A 17,953-nucleotide genomic window follows, 5' to 3' on the forward strand; every position below is an offset into this window, starting at 1 on the left:
CATGAGGACTCTGTCAGGCAAGGACCGAGACAGTGCCTAGCAGGTGCCCTGAAGCTTCTCAGAAGGGCGGTGTAGCAGTCAGGCCAACGGTACAGCCTGTCGTTACAGGCATGAGCAGTTGCCATACATATCATATCATCACCTGTTAGGTGTGTTCTACAAGAGACATGTTCAAAGTCCTGTGGATTCTCAGGAGACAGAGCAGTTCAGTCCGCGGGAGGAGGCATCGGTTTTCACAGAAGAAGTGATATAGCCCACTGACAAAGCAGCAGCAAGTGTTTTTTGTCTGTTTGCTTTGGCCTGGAACCAGGAATAATAGAACCAACCCTCTTGCCTTGAGTATTTTTAATCACCTCAGAGCATAGCCCAGAGACGAATGGACAGATCCCACTCTAGTAAAGTGAAAGTATATTTTTGCAGCGTGACCTGAGAGAGTTCAGTTGGCAGAAAGTATGAGAAACCTTCTAAAGGGTCTGTCTTCTCCCATTCCCTTCTCCACTCACATTGTCTAAGTAGCAGAACTGTAATTGGTTGTTCTGTATTCTTCCTTTTAGATATATTCCTCAGAAACAGTCGGAGGACATGCATGCCTTTGTCACTGAAGTTGCCTACAAAATGCAACTCCTGCAAATTCAAAACCTGGTTCTGAGCCCGTGGCCACTAATAGTTACTGTTCTGCTTCAGAACCGGCCATCCATGGACTTTGATGCCCTATTGGAAAAGACTTTATGGCTGAAAGGCTTAGCCCAGGCCTTCGGGGGGTTTCTCACTTGGCCTGGTATGTATGTGGGACATATGTGGTGATAATGCTTGCTTTTTTTATTTCTTAATTTGGAAAAGTTGTAGCCTAGACGTGAAAAAAAACCCATATAGGACTTTAAGCAAAGCATTGCTCAGGGAAAGCAAGCCTAATCTGTTTTTATCACTCTAGGACATTGAACGTAGCATATCAATTATTTGAGAATAATTGTTTACATGTCATTTCTCCCTAGGAGGCTCTGAGTAGACAGAGGACCAGAACACCCTCCCTTGCTTCCTAGCAGAGTGGAGAATAAATATTGACTCTCTGTGCTCCACATATTCTTCCCTCTACACCCACCTCTTTCTTTTTTTTCTTTTAAATTCTTTTTTAATTTTTTATTCATTTATTTTATTTTTGGCCGCGTTGGGTCTTCGTTGCTGCACGCGGGCTTTCTCTAGTTGCGGCTAGCGGAGGCTACCCTTCGTTGTGTGTGGGCTTCTCATTCTGGTGGCTTCTCTTGTTGCGGAGCACGGGCTCTAAACTCGCGGGCTTTAGAGTGCAGGCTCAGTAGTTGTGGCGCACGGGCTTAGTCACTCCACGGCATGTGGGATCTTCCCGGACCAGGGCTCAAACCTGTGTCCCCTGCATTGGCAGGTGGATTCTCAACCACTGTGCCACCAGGGAAGCCCCTACACCCACCTCTTTCTACCACATTATATTTGCAACCCATTTGCCTCACTGGATTATAAGGATTAAAGGGCTGGTCTTGGAGAACTGTATACAATTCTCTGATAATAACAACTTTGTAGAAACCTCATTGGAGTTATGAAGACTATGCCGGGAGTTTGGGATGTATATGACAATAGTTAGCTTAAGTTGTTTTCAATCTCTGATTTAAAATTGTAGAGACTACAATTGGAAATGCAGTCTTTTTAAGACCGGATAATTATTTATAGTCAGGTATTTACTGTCCACTCATTAAACCCATACTGAGTACCTAGTGGGTGCTGGGAACTCCCAGGGGTACAAAGATGAACTAGATGCAACCCTTGTTCTGGAGGTTCTGCTGGTGTGTAGAAGACAGGGTGGGTAGTAATGTGTAAACTAGTAGAGAGGGCTCAGTGACTTAAAGACAAAGAGCTACGGACAGATTGCTGGGGCTTACTGAGACTGCTGTGTAGGAAAGGGCCCACACGCAGGGAAGATTTCATAGAAGTTACTTGAGCCCATCTTGGTGGGGCGGTAGGAGCTCTTCAGGAAGACAGATGGAGAGGAGCGTTGTTAATGTAAGGATCAGGAAACATGCGATGGTGGGTGTGACAGCCCCGGGCATCCCTTGAGCTGCCGGCGGTTGGTAACATTAGAACATTGGCTCTGGGAAGGGAGTGATGTAGGTGGAGATGTGGACAGAGGCTGGATCATAGAGGCCCGCTCCCTGGGGATCTAGACTGGAGTCTGTAGGTCACAGGACGCAGACGTGGGTTTTAGGCAGGGAAGTGTGAGGGATTGGCCTTTAGCAAGCAGCCCGGTGTCACGTTTGTTCTTTTTTTTTTTATAGGGTGGTATGTTTTTGTTCTTTTATTTTGGCTGCACTGAGTCTTAGTTGCGGCATGCAGGGTCTTAGTTGCGGCTCCCATGCTCGGTAGTTGTGGCGCACGGGCTTAGTTGCCCTGTGGCATGCGGGATCTGGTTCCCCGACCGGGAATCGGACCCAGGGCCCCTGCATTGGGAGCATGGAGTTTTACCCACTGGACCCCCAGGGAAGCCCCCTGATGTCAGTTTTAAAGATGGACCACAGTGGGGAGAAACTGGAGGCAGGGAGACAATCGAGCAGGTTGCCGTGCGTAGATAAGAAGTCAGGAAGCCGAGGCAGGCAGCGGCAGAGGGCGGTGTGGCTGAGAGAGGCTGGGAGGAATTGCCAACAGGAGTGCCGGCCAGTTGAGTGTTGGTCACCGGGAGGGAAGTAAAGATGAATCCGAATCCCAGTATTGTTAACGGTCTGATGGGAAGCAAAGGACATGTGGACTGCAATACAAGGCAGAAAGTCGTGAAAGACGAATGTTTGGCCCAGAACCGTGTGAAAGCAGAGGCACCTGTCTTTCTAAGGTGTTGGTTTTTCAAGAGGGGATAAATATGTGGCCAGTTCACAGCGAAAAGTACCTGTGCAGCTGCCACGACAACTCCAGTCGTTACAAAGTGAGAGCCGCTTGGTATCCAAGTACCAGAAGTCATGTAGTTATCAAACACTATTCCTAATCTAGCACATGGTATGTATATTCGGTTCCTTTTTGCTTTTTTACCCAGATTATCCCATATATTCTTTAGCATTCTGTCTAGGCCTTTTTATGATATACATATCATTATATTGTACGTGTAAGACAAATCATCTTGTGTTATATGTATGATGTCACGTGCTGCACCCTTACCTCGAGCAAGCTGAGACAAGGCAGATTAGCCCAGAGCGGATGTGATGAGTCCGCAAGGAGAACCGCACCTCCCCCTTGCCCCTTCCGTGACACTCGAGCAGCGCCCCTGCCTGACACACCTGTCAGCCAGCTCTTTGGCTCGGGCGAACAATAAAAGTATTTCCCTTATCGAGAATGTTGTTAAGTATCACCGTCTCTTTATTAGACTTGTCATTCTAACTCCTTGGCTATCTCTAGGCCAGTGTAGTGTCAGGTGATGACTTACCGGGAACTGTTACGAGCCTGCCTCTTCAGTTATCTTGGATGCAGGAAAACCAGAAAAATCTCCTCAGCGTCCCTCTGTGCTCAGAGAGACCTGAAGCTAGGAGAGTGCCTCTCTCGGCTGCCCTCGGGTTTACCTGCAAAGTTGTAAAGTGATATCCTTGCCGTCTCAGAATTGGTCTAAGCGAGGTGTGTGTATGTGTGTATGAAGCATGTCTTCTTGTCTTAGTATTCTTAAATTCCCATATATGTGAATTTCTTGTCCTGTAACTTGCAATTACAAAACCTTGGTTCCTGAGGAAGTGTTGATTTTCAGAGTGGGAATTGATGTGCATTTCAGAATGGCTGACAGGTTGGGGGTAGATAAGAAAGCATGTTACATGTCCTCAGAGAGAGTTGATTTATGAAAGAGTGCTTTTAAAATATCCTTCACATATGGTATCATTAGCCGAATTGGTGGAGCCTAAAACCCGTACCTGGCACTTGAAAATAAACGTGCCGGGTCACTAGCGTTGATTCATACTGAGCCTAAGACTCCCAGCAGTAACCATCCCATTTCTTTGCCATTTGCCTGAATGAATTGTCTGTGTATGTGTGTAGATAATGAGCTTGCTGAAGAAGTGGTCCAGTCCAGCCTTCTTCTGCATTCCAACATCGTCAGCCTCGTCAAAGACCGGGTGACTCTGAAAGTGGACTCTGGAGGCCCAGAAGTGGTCGATGGGCTTGTTTTCCAGCACATCACTCTCCTCGTGTGCTCGGCTTACAGGAACCAGCTGCTCAACATTTTTGTCCGTCCTTCCTTAGTAGCTGTGGCATTGCAGATGACGCCTGGGTTCAGGAAAGGTAACTTTCGGGAAGGTGGTCTTGAGTCTTGGAAGAGACCTGGCCGTTGAGTTCCATATAGAGAGCAACGTTTGAAGCCTTCTGTTATAATGCTCTGCCACATGCCTGCAGCCCACACACCAGCAAGGGATGGACCTCTTCTCAGAGCTCATTAGGTTTTTTTTCCCCTACATACCTGGCCATAGAATTTGGGAATTGCAAGGGACCTAAGAAATCATCTCATCTCAACCTCTCCTTTTATAGATAAGGAAAGTGAGGCCAGAGATTCCTGATCCTTTAAGGATCTGGGACTAGAGCACAGCTCCGCATTTGCTGGTCTGATGCTCTTTTTCTGGCGTCACTTCCCTCCGACAGAAGCAGACAGGGCGGGTAAGCGGTCCAGCGGTGTGTAAGTGCTCAGCACGCGGCGGCACTCTGGCCGCACCGAGGAGTACAATAATGAGTAAAACTGTTTTTCACAGAGACCTGCAGTCAAGAGCGGGGTTTTCTACCCGGGCTGCACCTTAGAATTTTTGGAGGCTGAGTCCCATCCCCAAAGGTTTCTGATGCAGCTGGCTGGGGTGTGGGCCAGAAATCGATGTTTTTGTTTTTGGCTTTGCAAAGCTCTGTAGATAATTATAAGGAAAAGCCAGAGTAGAGAAACACTGAGCTCAGCCACAGACCTTTAGCCTTGGAAGGAACCTCAGACGTCTGGCGTTCATGCCCTCATTTTGTGAATGAGGAAACTGGGTCCCAGAGAGGTCAGACAGCTTAGTTCAGGACACAGAAAACTCAAAGCTTGATCTTAGTTCTGTCTGAGGCTTCTTACGTTGGGATTTGTCCACAACTGTGGGGCACATACGTGGTCTTCTAGAGTGTTTCAGTGTGAACACCCTGAAATTGGAGGCAACCGTTTGTGTCCATATGGATGTATATTTTTCTAATGAGAAAATTCACGTCAGAAAGATGGTCTATAGGCAGACCTCCATGCCCGAGGGATAAGACAGTAGTCTCTATGATTGTGTGCCAGTGTGTCCTAGCGCTAAAGGTACAGTAGAGACATCAGCAGATATGAGCGTGGAAGGGAATGAAGGAAGCCATTCCTTTCCTTCTCTGCTAGGGAACCACGTACAGGGGAAATGAAGTGCCCTGGCTTCTGCAGAATGTGGCCTCTCGCTCGTTACCAGACTGACTGGTTAGAGACCTGGTTGTAATTCAGTCTCAACCATTGAAACTATGCTAGCCTGTAGTTTCTCTGTAGGTCAAATTTGGATTGGTTATAGCTTCCTTTGGGGGCCTTAATTCTTGTCCCTGGTATATGAATAATATGCCTTTAAAATACTGCATTTTGGAGTATCATGGACTTCTTGGTACTCCCTGAATGTTTAAAAAGCAGAGTTGTAATTTTATGTAATGAATTTATTTCCAGAGGATGTCTACAGTTGCTTTCGCTTCCTATGCAGTGTTTTTTCAGATGAGTTCATCTTTCTTCCAGGAAATGCGCTAAAGGTAAATCCTTCCTGCCAAAGAGCAGGTGTGTTTGCGGTATGAGTTCTGGAAACGTTAGGCTTGGATTCACGGGGGTGTCTTCCCTGCCTTCAAGGCTACGTGCAGCAGAACAAAAGAGAAACATGGACACTCACAGTTCAACAAACTCTGTTTTAATTCTTGGTCAGGTTTAATCAATAATTTAGGGATTATTTGGTGAGAGGAACCAAATCTTTGAACCATTAGCGCAGCCACTGTAAATAAACCAACTCTATTTTGTTAGAAAATTTGGCAACCAGCACACATTTTCCAGCACCACTTGTTAGAATGAGTAGGGCCTTTTGCTTTGCGATTAGAGAACAGTGGTCCTGCCTGGTGGTGTAGACAGCAAGGGAAGGATCGGGCTCCCAGAGCTGGACTTCTGGCTTGCTGGGCTGGGGGCAGTGCCAGCACTGACAAGTGGGTTAAGTGTCTGTCCGTTAGGCTGAGGGCCACAGGTTTTATTCAGTAGGAAATGAGGGCAGCCGTTCTCAGCATAACATGATTCTCAGTACTTTTTGGACTTGCTACATGCACTTCTATTCAAGAGCAAGGAGTATGGCTCGTCAGTGCAAAGCGAAGGAAAATCTGTGGCCCAGGTGATGATTTCTGAGGCTCATCAGTTTTTGGTGTTTGCTGTATTTGAGGTTCAGCGTTGCGAGTGTTGGAACACTGCTGCTCTGGCTCCTGTCTGACAGCCACAGCAGTCCGGGAAGGCTTGCAGAATTAGCTGGTATTTCCCTTGTTCTGAGGGCACAGGGCTGCACATGCTGAGCCCAGCAGTGGATCGTTGACCTAAGTTATAAATTAGAGGGTGCATTCTGTCTTCTCCCCTCCCCTTGCAGGACTTTGAAGAAGGCTGTTACCTGCTTTGTAAAAGTGAGGCCACACAGGTGACAACAAGGGACATCCTAGTTACAGAAAAAGGAAATACAGTGCTAGAGTTTTTAATAGGACTCTTTAAACCTTTTGTGGAATCTTACCAGGTGTGTAAATCTTTCGCAAGTTCTCTTTCATCCTCCCATAGCAAATATAACTAAGACTTTCCTACCCTGTACTTGTTTCTGGTCTGAAGAGCAAGTGTCTTCCCCAGGTGAAAGGTAGAACTTTTTTTGGTGGGGATCAGGGGGAGTTCTTAATTCTGCTCTAATATAAAGTATCGTTCTGTTAAGAGCGGCAGGTGTAAAGTTATTTACTCTTCTCCGGTATTTGGCTGCTCTGTTTCACTTTCTGTTCCTCTCATCCTCCCTCTTAAAAATCAGATAATTTGCAAATACCTCTTGAACGAAGAAGAAGGCTACTTCACTGAGAAACAGTACTTGGTGAACGTTAGAAAATTCACAGGTCAGCTTCTCCATCGAGGTGAGTCACACCTCTGTGGGTGGTAACTTCTGTTAGTTGAGCACAGAAAGTAAGCCACTAACTCTCCCTTTCCCTCTCTTTTAGGTGCCTCACAGTGTTACGATGTATTATCCTCCGATGTACAAAAAAATGCCTTAGCAGCTTTTGTGAAGCTCGGTGTGGTGGAGAAGAAGAAGGTGTAAGTAACTGTGCACGATGCCCAGGGTGAGCTCAGGGGGCAGCGACAGCTCAGAACAGTTGAGCACCAAGTCGGGAGAGAGATGTGGAAATGCAGGATCTAGGAAACATTACATCATGCTTCACTTATCCATGTCCTGATTAGCTAAGTCACTCTGAGTTACCATGCGAATTTTATTGTAGGTGTGAATAAAAACCATATTGAAGCAAAGAAAGAAAGTGCTTTAGGCCAGCATTTTAGCTTCGACCTAATATGGAAATTTATAGGTTAATTATAAGAAAAATTGGGGGGCGGGGCATGTTGTGTGTGTGTGTGTGTGTGTGTGTGTGTGTGTGTGTGTGTGTGTATTCTTACATATGTATACACACAACTTTCAACTATTTAAAACTAGCCCTGAGGAAGACTGTTTAAAAGTAGTCTTACTATATAAATAACGAATGTTGTCTTTTCCTCCTGGTTTATGCAATAAGAAAGCTTGTTACTTTTCCTCCTAGAAATAATGATTATATATTTACTGTGAATGAACCTGCCGCAACAAAGTTAGAAGAAATGCTTGGTAAGTGCTGCTTAATAAAAATGTGATGGGTTTGCACATTGCATTTATCGACATGTAGTAAAACAAGAAAGCATGGCACTAAATGCTTTATCAAAGTGAACAGCAGTAGAGTTTTAGTATACGCAGAGAACTATTTCTGTCATCTAGAATTTTCTCAAGGAGAAAAGTAACAGAGAAGACACAGCAGGCATAAAATAGGCGGTCTTATACAACATAAAAATGATCAGCTCCTGACATAACTCATCAGGGTCCAAGATCTAGACCTTTCCATCTAGTCCTAGTGAGCATCAAGAAAATTCCTCTCGTTTTGGTCCTTGGATTCACTTGCTCCCTCTCCACCCTCAGATCTCTTCTTTCCCGTGTGAGGGTCGGGATCAATGTCCACATCATATATAGACTCTGAACTTGAAATTGGGGGCTGATAGCACATCCTTAGGAGAATAATCCAATCCAGACTCTCCTGCAGATCCTATCAGCTTATAAAGAAATAGTCCAGTCCCAAAAGGCGAGGCCATTTGTTTATGGTATACAGTAAGAGTCAAGACTTTTGATATAAACAGATTTGCAAGGTCAGAGGAGGTAGAGAACACTTCTCATAGGAATGATGGGGTGACTTTAGAAGGGGAGGGTGTTAGCTTTTGAAAAAACTAATTGCTGATTATATTGAAAAAGCACTAGCTCACTGAGTGGATATTCTTACAAGTAGTATTTTTGTACCTAATCGTAACTCAGTACACTTGTCAAACCTGTATAGAAGAGCTTTAGATAGATGTCTGCTGGGATTAGGGGAAAACCAGGGCAGGCGTATGGTTAAAGGAGAGTCATTGAAGAAAAAAGTATAGAGGGCAAAGGTATGGTTGACAGAGAGAGGGAAGGTGAAAATGCTAATTTCTTGTTGAAGAAAATACGTAGGTTGAAATCCCAGTCTTTTTTCTTTTTTTTGGCCGCGCCGCGACTTGCAAGATCTTAGCTCCTTGACCAGGGAATGAACCTGGGCCCTCGGCAGTGAAAGCGCAGAGTCCTAACCACTGGACCTCCAGGGAGTTTCCCCCCAGTCTTCTATTTATAGTATGTCTGAACTTTCAGAATACGTGACCCTGAAACTCGATTTTGAATTTGGTGAGAGGGGCATAAACTAAAACAAACCCCGAAGCCCTCATCGTGAGGACGACAGGATTGAGTTCTTCCTCTCAGAAGGCAGATACGTGAGTGTGAACGTACTAGACCACGCTAGACGTGAAGTTCAGGAAACATGGCTGTGGGGCTGGCCATGCCCATCGCCTCTGAGACACCACTGCTTCTCCAGCGAAGGGCGCTGCTGTCTCCATTGGTGCTTTGTCAGTCTGTAAAACTCTGCACAAGTGGCATGTGTTTCTCTTTTGCCAGTGCCTAAACAGTTGTACAAGGAAGGGCAAACTCAATATCATTTCATGAGCCGTCTCTGTCTTTCTCCCTTAGGTGGTAAGACACCAGTAGGAAAACCGGTAACTGCAAAGCTTTAATGATTGCCAAACGGTTATGGAAAAATTGGTCATATAATTACTGTCATCCAAGGACTCGTATTACAACAAAGAGGGAAGCAAAGGAAGAGACCCATCTTCTCGTCCTTCATAAGGCGTCAAGAACGGCGGGCTCAGTAGAGAGGAAGAGTGACCAATTTAAGCAATCCGTGAAATCTCCACGTTGGTTAAAAAGGCATTTGTGTCCAACTCCGTGTGTGTTTTAAAATAAAACAGGCTTTCGGAAACATGTTTGGAAAAACAAAACCCAGCTCCTATTTCACTAATACTTTTTAACTTACTACATGTATTAAACTGTTACGTTGACTTCTGAATTAAAGTGCAGCATCGAGTCTAAAGGCTCTGGCTATCAAAAGAAAACTACTAGAAAGGGCATATCTGAGACTTCTCCTGGCTTTCTTTAATTAAAGTTGCCTCAAACAAGTGCACATTTGACAGAGATCTGTAATATGGTAGCTAGCTTACAGTAAATTTTGTCACCCAAGGGCCTTAATCAATAAAACTGAATTAGAGAAAGTACATGGAACAAAGAGAAGTTAGGAGAAGTATCATAAATAGGCTTAACAATTCAAGGGAAGAAAAGTTTGAAATAAGGTGGGTGAACAGCAAAAACCTTGACAGCTAGCCACTACTGGAAGTGACATTTAAGCTGAGAATTAGGGTGAGAGGAGCCAGTCCTCGAAGTGTGGGGTTGAGGTGACAGGAGGTACGGGGGTGGGTGTGCAGAAAGAATAGTGATCGAAAGGTCTCGGGATTGGTTCCAAAGGACCTGAAATGTGGCTGAAACAAGAGTCACGGGAAGTGAAATTAAAAAGAAAGGCAGGTGTATTCGTCTGCTTGGGCTGCCATATGAAATACTACAGAGTGGGCGGCTTAAACAGCAGAAATCTGTTTTCTCACCGTTCTGGAGGCTGGAAGTCCAAGACCAAGGTGCCAGCAAGGTAGGTTTCATTATGAAGCCTCTGTTCTGGGCTTGTAGGAGGCCACCGCCTTGCTGTGTGTTCACATTACCTCTTTGTGCACCTGGAGACAGAACAGTCTTCTCTGCTCTCTATTCTTAGAAGGGCACTAACCCTGTCAGATGAGGGCCGCACCCCCATTTACCCCATCTAGCCCTAATTTCTTCCCAAAGGCTCATCTCCAGATACTGTCACACTGGGGATTAGGGCTTCAATATCTGAATTTGGGGGCCACCATTGAGTCCATAGCAGCAGGGCTCAACATCTGTAGTGGCTTAGAGACTCTTGTAAAACATTTGAACAGGAATATAAGTGCCATGGGAAATGCTGAAAAGTTTCTCGACATGTGGTTGTAGGACTATCTGTATGCAAATTCCTGGAATGTGCGTTTGTTCCCCAGAGGCCAAACTGTTTCTGCTGCACATTCAGATTGGAGAGCCATTGCTCTAGTCCGTGTGGGGCGGGCAGAGGGGCCCTCCCAGTGGCTCTGCTTGTTTCGGGAGCCAGAGAAGACTGGCGTGTGTTGAGGCTGCGTAAGAGCTGAGGAGTCAATTGGGCTGTTCCTGGCTGAGGGCTGTATGGCACGCCAGCCGAATGGCACCGAGCTGCTGCCCTCCGGGGAGACCAGAGCAGTGGGGAGGCGGGGTCCTGGCCAATCCTAGCTGCGTAGGCATGCCTTAGAAAGAATCCCTGTACACCCGGTTTGGTTACTTGTTCTCTTCTCATGCCATGAATATATGTGTTGAAGACTAAGGTGACTTTTATCTACTTTGAGACCTGTTTGTAATGCATTTCAGGTTTGGGGACAAAGACCTTGGAGTTTGGGGTGCACGTGGCTATAGACTTGTCTCCTGGCCAGCTCTGGCATCAGAACCACACAAGCAAGCAGACAGGAGAGGTAGGAAAACGGGGTGCAGCCCAAACCAAATGAGGCCTTGCAGCAGAGGGAGACAGCTGTGGGAGGTGGCAGGGGGCACTTTTCCCCTCTCAGTCTCCTCAGACCCTCCCAAGTCACCCAAGTCGACCGAAAGTCTTAGTCAAAGAACAGCACGCTTCATATGCTGTCAGAGCTTCAAAGCGTGTATCCTGTACCCTGCCGCACACGAGCTCCTGCACACACCGCAGTTACAAGCCACACTGCTGTCCCTAAGGCCTTCCCCTCCACACCCCGCCCGACCTATAAATTCTGGAGCTGCCCCTGCTTTGAAGTAAGTAAAAAGAAAGACCCTTAGCATCTGGTTTTCCAGGACAGTCTCCCATGCAAACAGTATAATGTAGCAGCTAAGAATGCAGGGTCCAAAGCCCAACTGGCTATGAAATCCAACTCTGCCGTGCAGTAGCCCTGTGTGATTTGCTTAAACTCTCAGAGCCCCGGTTTCCTTATGCATAAAATGGGGATGATGCTAATACCTCTTGAGCTGTGAGAACCGTGTGTCAGTGAAATGTTTCAAAGAGTCCTTGGCAGTAAGTGTAACCTGTTATTACTGCTACTCCTGACTGGGACAAGCCCTCCTTGGCTTCTCAGAGTAAATGAGATTGGGTGCTTCTGGAGTGGTCATTATGGCCATAGGCACTCGCATCCCTGACTTAGAGCAGGTCTCAGCCCAGCTGTTCAGCCCAACAGCATTATGGGGTGGTGCATTGCTCCATCTCTCTCTCTCTCTCTCTCGTTCTTTATTTAAAATGACCATCCTGGTGAGACCCAGTATATATATGTGCTATATACACATGTGGTTGAATATTTCTCGATGTTTTAGTTTTTCTCCTTACGTGTTTTTCTTTTCCTTTTTCACCGCTCAAATAATCAAGCTTCATTTTCCTTGTCTTGGGGGAAGTTAGCAGCAGGGTGGAAGGCAAAAACATCACCCACAAAATGTCTCCCTCTTAGGCTTTTTGGCTTTTGTTTTCACTGATTTAAACCCAAGGCAGAAAATGGGATTTTCAGGAAGAAGCAGGGCCCCAGGAAAGGAGCAGGGGGGAGAGATGCCTGCTTCCTGCCCACTGCCTCTCGCCTCCTGCACCTGGCCCTGAAGTTCTTCAGAAAGAAAGAAGGTCTTGGGGCCGGGGGAGTTGGGAGCAGTTTGTCCTGTGGGACTCCATCTACTGTTGAGTCCAGAAATCGACGCTGGGTAGGGGCGAGGGCGGCAGGCGAGGTAGGGTGGGGAGAGCCAGCATGGAGAACCCAGCCCCTGGGGTGTGCCCGAGGGCCACCTTCATAGTGACAACAAGGAAACCACATATTCTTAATAGCCTCCACGCGATAAAAGATACTCTGTAAAGGGGACAGTCAGACAAAAAGAGAGCTCAGGGAAAATAAACATGAAAACAGGAAATGAAAAACTCAGTAGAAGGTTGGAAGATGAAGACATTTCTCACAAATTAGGGCAAAAATAGATGCTGAGATTCATTTGATAATTCAACATGCATTCCTGACCTAAAAAACTTAAAACCACAACTCTTAGTTAACTGGAAGAGATGATCACTTCCTTAACATAATGATCAAAAGCCAACATCAGGCTCTGAGGGAAAAAAAACAGGAAAAACACTTCTAGTAGATACATATCTGGTATAATTTCTAACTCCTTGATATTAATATCAAGCAAAATCTATGATTTAACATAGTTTTGGATGTTCAACTTAATATAGGATATTAAGAGAACTCCATAAGATGTATAAAAATTTAAGAGGCAAAATTATCCTTATTTGGGTGATGTGATTATATACTGGAAAACTCTTAAAGATTTCATTCACAAAAGCATTACAGATGAAGTACCAAGGAATAAACTCACCAAGAAACGTGCAAGATCTACCTGAAGAAAATTTGAAAATGCTGCTGAAATATGAAAGTACACTTGCATAAATAAATAAGATTCAAAATTATAAAGATGTCAAATTTCCTTAATCTACATTCGATATGATTTCAATCAAAATGCCAACTCTTTTGGAGGATGGTAAGGAGTGTCATTAAATTATTCAAAAGGCAATTTGAATAATAAACATGTAAGAATACTTAGGAAAAAACTGAAACAGCAGAAGAATGAGACCAGTCCTACCAGTTATTAAATTGTAAATCTACAATTAAAACAGGTTGATAATGGCACCGAAATCAAAATATCGGTGAAACAGAACATAGAGCCAAAAATGCACCCAGATACACATCTAGTACAACTATAATAAATTATTAAAATGGCATTTCAAGTAAGGGGGGGGAAGAAGGATGATTCAAAATTACTACAGCAATTTGCTAATTATTGATAGTTGTGGGAAAATGGGATACTTACATCATTCTTTAAAACAAATTACAGACGGAGCAAAATTTCAAATACTACAATATACTAAATTGCTAGAAAAAAGCATGAATGTTTTTGGAATCAGAAAGTGAGCAAGGCCTTTCAAAGTCTGACCGAAAACATAGGAATCACACAGAAGAAACTCAGATAAGTCTGGCTTCATAACAGATTAACATATACTGTACTCCAAAAATAAATAAATAAATAGATAAATGAATAAATGACAAACGAGGGGGAAAATATCTGTAACAGTACACATGAAAAATTAATTTCCTAAATATACTATAAACTACAAAATCATAAGACCAAGATCATTAAGAAAAGAATGGCAAAGGACAGATGTAGGGAGCTTAATAAAAAAAGAAATACAAGGTTGCTGAATGTCACGCATAAAAATTACAAGCAAAACTTGGTAAGTTTTTTCACAGATGAGTTAATCTTATCACAATCGGAATACTCTGGAGGCCGCAGGCCCGGTCCTGGGTCCTGGCTTCGGGCCCAGCGCCACCATGAGGACGCTCGCTGAACTGCTGGCCGCCCTCCCGGCCACGGTCTCAGGCTACGTCGTCGGCATCGGCGGGCATGCCAAGGAGTGCTTCTTCCAGCGGGTCACCTCGGGCACCGAGATGGGCCTCATCTTGGAGGTGGCCAAGGGCAGCTTCCTGGACATCGACGTGGAGATTACAGGGCCTGATAATACAGGAATTTATAAAGGAGACCGGGAGTCCAGTGGGGAAATACACATTTGCCGCTCACATGGATGGAACATAATAAGTTTTGTTTTAGCAATAGGATGTCCACTATGACCCCCAAGACAAAGTGATATTCACAGTGATAGTGGGGAGGCTCCAAAAGGACAGGACATGGAAACAGAAGCTCAACAGAACAAGGTAGACGAAATGATTAATGAGCTCACAGTGGCGATGATGGCTGTAAAGCGTGAACAGGAATACATGGAAGTTTGGGAGAGAATACACAGAGCGATCAATGACAACACAGAGAGCAGAGTGGTCCTTTGGTCCCTCTTTGAAGTTCTTGTTCTAGTTGCTATGACAGTGGGACAGATCTACTACCTGAAGAGATTTTCTGAAGTCCAGAGGGTTGTTTAAAAAGCCTTTTCCTGAAGATCCCAAATTCATAATTCACTGTTTACCAAACATCCTGGTCATAATAATGTCATTAGTTTCTCCATTTTTATTTTCTGAACTGTACATTCACAGCTTCTGTTTCTTTGTGATTAACAGATATTGGGGGAAAACACTTTTTTGGGAAAGTTATAGTGAAAATTTGACATGTGATTGGCATGATTTCACATTTGAATTCTTCCTTCATTATACAGGTCCTTCCAGAACTCAAACACTGTGAGTGGAATATAGGTGTATAGTCCTTACTATATCTTCTTTCCTTTTGTTTTCATCATAAAATGCAGTTTGTTCAGGATAGTACTTTACTGATAGCACTTTACTAAAAATGACTACATTCTTGGGATCCCTTTTATCCTGCAGTTCAAGTCATTAAAGATTCCTTTTGTTGAGTCCTTACCAGAAACAACAATCTGAATCTTGACATTTTCTATCCAGCCTAACCTTTTTCCCCTTTAAAGTTTTACTTTGAACCTTAGAACTCAATCACCTCCACTTAAAATTGTTGACACAAGCAGCTAATAACCATTTTTTGGTTTCTGCCTAACCTTGTGAGAAGTCTCTGTTAAAGCCAATTCTCTGGGTGGTGCAGTGAACGGTGGTTCTTTTTCTTTCTATGCCGGCACATACACTTTCTCTATTCTTGGCACGTAGGAGGTATGCATTCACATAATTGGAAAAATCTGGATTTCTGATGCCAAAGGGTTAAAAGCCTCTTGGATTTCTTTGCAGTGATATACGGCCACTATTTTATTTTTGATCGGTGGCATTTTGGCCACTAATTAGTGTACTGAACGTTACTGTCAGTACTAGGGGTTTTGTTTCTGTTTTTTTTTTCTTTTTCGGCACATGTGAATTTTGTTTTGTATAAAACGAAATGATGTTCTCTTGGTCTCTGATGATGGGTTTAAAATTAAAGGAGCACCCAGTTTTGGTGTGGGGTGATCCAGGACCATGTTGTGACTGATGTATATTAGTTATTTGGGCATTTTCTTTTTGGATCTTTGCAAGGGGAAAACTACAAGTAACGAGTTTTATATAATTAATTTAAATTTGTTACAGGTTTTCACGTTCAGGATAAACAATTTTTCAACCTTGGGTGAAAATACTTGCAACAGTTTTAAGGTGACTGTGTTTTACCTTGGGACAACTGTTGCATGCCAATTTGTGTGCGTGTGTGCGTGTGTGTGTGTGTGTGTGTGTGAAAACACTTCAAAATTGAGTTAAGATGTAAATTATTTGCTCCGAGGCATGTGGGATCTTCCTGGACCAGGGCTCTAACCCGTGTCCCCTGCATTGGCAGGCAGATTCTTAACCACTGCACCACCAGGGAAGTCCCATTTACCTAAATTTAAAATGTACGGTTTGGCCGAGCAATTTCTAGAAATGTGTCCTAAGACACAGTCGCACAGCTAAGCAAAGATACATGCACAGAGAGCTTTTTTCAGGATTTTTGGCAATCCTGAAAAAAACCTGAAGACAGCAAAGTAATTGGAAAGCGCGCAATCCTGACAGATCCATTCACTGTGATTGAGTGCTGTTCAATCACAGAAAAATCCAGCCCGGTGAGGTACTGATGTGAGCAGTTCTGAGAAATATTGAACTGGTGGCACTCGAGTAGGAGCAAGAGGCTCAACAGTAGGTGCCGTACAGTCCAATTTCTGGGGAAAAGATGTATGAGAAACTCTTACAAGTGGCACCTATGCTGAGGGGAGTCACCGGGGGCTCGGGCAGGATGACGTGGACTTTTTACCTCCTACCCTCTGCATGATGGAAGCTTCCTTAGTAGGGATGAGTTACAGACACAGCGTTCCTCTCCTCAAATCTCTAGCACACCTGCAACGGCGCTGTGACAGTGACATTACTTCACAAGACTGTCCCAAGCACGCACGCGCTCCTGCTGCATGTCTTTGCTCACACTTGCACGCCCATCTTCCTTGCACACCTAAATCTCGTCCCCTCTTCCAGAACCTGCTCCAAGGCCAACAATTCCACGAGGCCTTTCCAAACTCCTCAGAATAACACTGCTCTCATCCTTCTCAGCATTCCCATGGCACTTAAACTGCGACACGCAGGTTTTTTGGTCTTGTTTTTTTTTTTTCCCAACACGGTTTGCAGTTATTCAATTATTTATTGATAAACGAATTAATTTTGCCGAATTTAATTTGCAGCAGTTTTGCCTTTAATTTGCTAATTTATTTTTCCAAGTTTTTCTCTATTTTCACCAATTTTTAAGCATATTAAGTGAAAGCATGCTTAACTTTATTTTGTCCTCCCCACCCGCATTTTAGTCAATGTGAGGCATAGCATTCGTTAAATACTGTTAAATCAATTATACGTGATAGTTCCCGCAATATCCACGTATTATTTTAAAAAAAAAAAGGAGATCCTTGTCATTTATGATCCTAGTTCCTAGGTCATATAGCCCACATTATGTTTTCTTCACTTAAAGATGTGCAGATGGTATGAAACCCACTTTTTATATTTATATTTTTACTTATTTATTTTTGGCTGCGCCCCGTGGCATGCGGGATCTCAGTTCCTTGACCAGGGATCAAACCCACGCCCCCCGCATTGGAAGCGTGGAGTCTTAACCACTGGACCGCCAGGGAAGTCCCTAACACCCAGTTTTTAGAGTAAATTCACATTTTGTACATCTGAAATCTCCCGCTCTAGGGAATCCTAAAAAGTTGCCATCTGACTTAATTCACTTAATTCTGATAGTAGCAGAACACTTACTTAAATAAGCTAACAGTTTTGTACCTATTACTCCTCATATAGAAAAACAAAGACTAGAAAACAACCTAGACTTTTAAAACATTTCAGTAACATGAACATAACAATATTAAATCCTCACTAAAGAAAATAAATATAACATTGTAATATCAATCGATTTTATCCAGTGTAAGAAAAATTTTCAGCTTTATTTTGGTAAAACATTTCAGATTCCCTCAGATCACAGCATACCAATAAGCAAAATGTACACATACTGATTTTATAGTACACGTCAAGTCCCGAATTCCCAATCCCAGGAAAGCAAGTTGCAAAGTACAAGTGCTGATGACAATGATAGGTAGTGTTTTAAACAAAAATAAGTGAGCTTTCAGCACTTAAGTGAAACGAGGCTTTTATCAAAAACAGACTTAATTCCACAGGGCATCTTTCTTC

The 17,953-nt window shown here is 43.9% G+C and overlaps 1 protein-coding gene and 1 pseudogene across 3 annotated transcripts in view; both read left to right on the plus strand.

Annotated features, from left to right (window-relative positions):
• The window catches only part of GNPAT (glyceronephosphate O-acyltransferase), a 30,875-nt gene extending 21,056 nt beyond the window's left edge, over positions 1-9,819 (plus strand). For 2 of the 3 annotated variants that reach the window (XR_003797003.1, XR_003797004.1), the window contains exons 9-17: positions 555-778; positions 4,030-4,272; positions 5,681-5,760; positions 6,624-6,764; positions 7,041-7,140; positions 7,225-7,318; positions 7,813-7,874; positions 8,961-9,079; positions 9,333-9,607. Coding sequence is in view for 1 of the 3 variants with exons in the window: in XM_029245093.1 (XP_029100926.1) it covers positions 555-778; positions 4,030-4,272; positions 5,681-5,760; positions 6,624-6,764; positions 7,041-7,140; positions 7,225-7,318; positions 7,813-7,874; positions 9,333-9,376 (988 nt within the window). In the remaining 2 variants the exon portion in view is untranslated. Of the gene's footprint in view, positions 1-554; positions 779-4,029; positions 4,273-5,680; positions 5,761-6,623; positions 6,765-7,040; positions 7,141-7,224; positions 7,319-7,812; positions 7,875-8,960; positions 9,080-9,332 lie in introns of all 3 variants that reach the window. The other variant, XM_029245093.1, reaches the window with a different exon arrangement.
• Positions 9,820-14,152: 4,333 nt separating this feature from the next.
• On the plus strand, positions 14,153-14,752 carry LOC114908425 (annotated as a pseudogene).
• Positions 14,753-17,953: the final 3,201 nt, after the last annotated feature.

The sequence above is a fragment of the Monodon monoceros genome, unplaced genomic scaffold, assembly GCF_005190385.1.
Source record: "Monodon monoceros isolate NGI ecotype Baffin Bay Population unplaced genomic scaffold, NGI_Narwhal_1 Super_Scaffold_4, whole genome shotgun sequence".
Taxonomy (NCBI): domain Eukaryota; kingdom Metazoa; phylum Chordata; class Mammalia; order Artiodactyla; family Monodontidae; genus Monodon; species Monodon monoceros.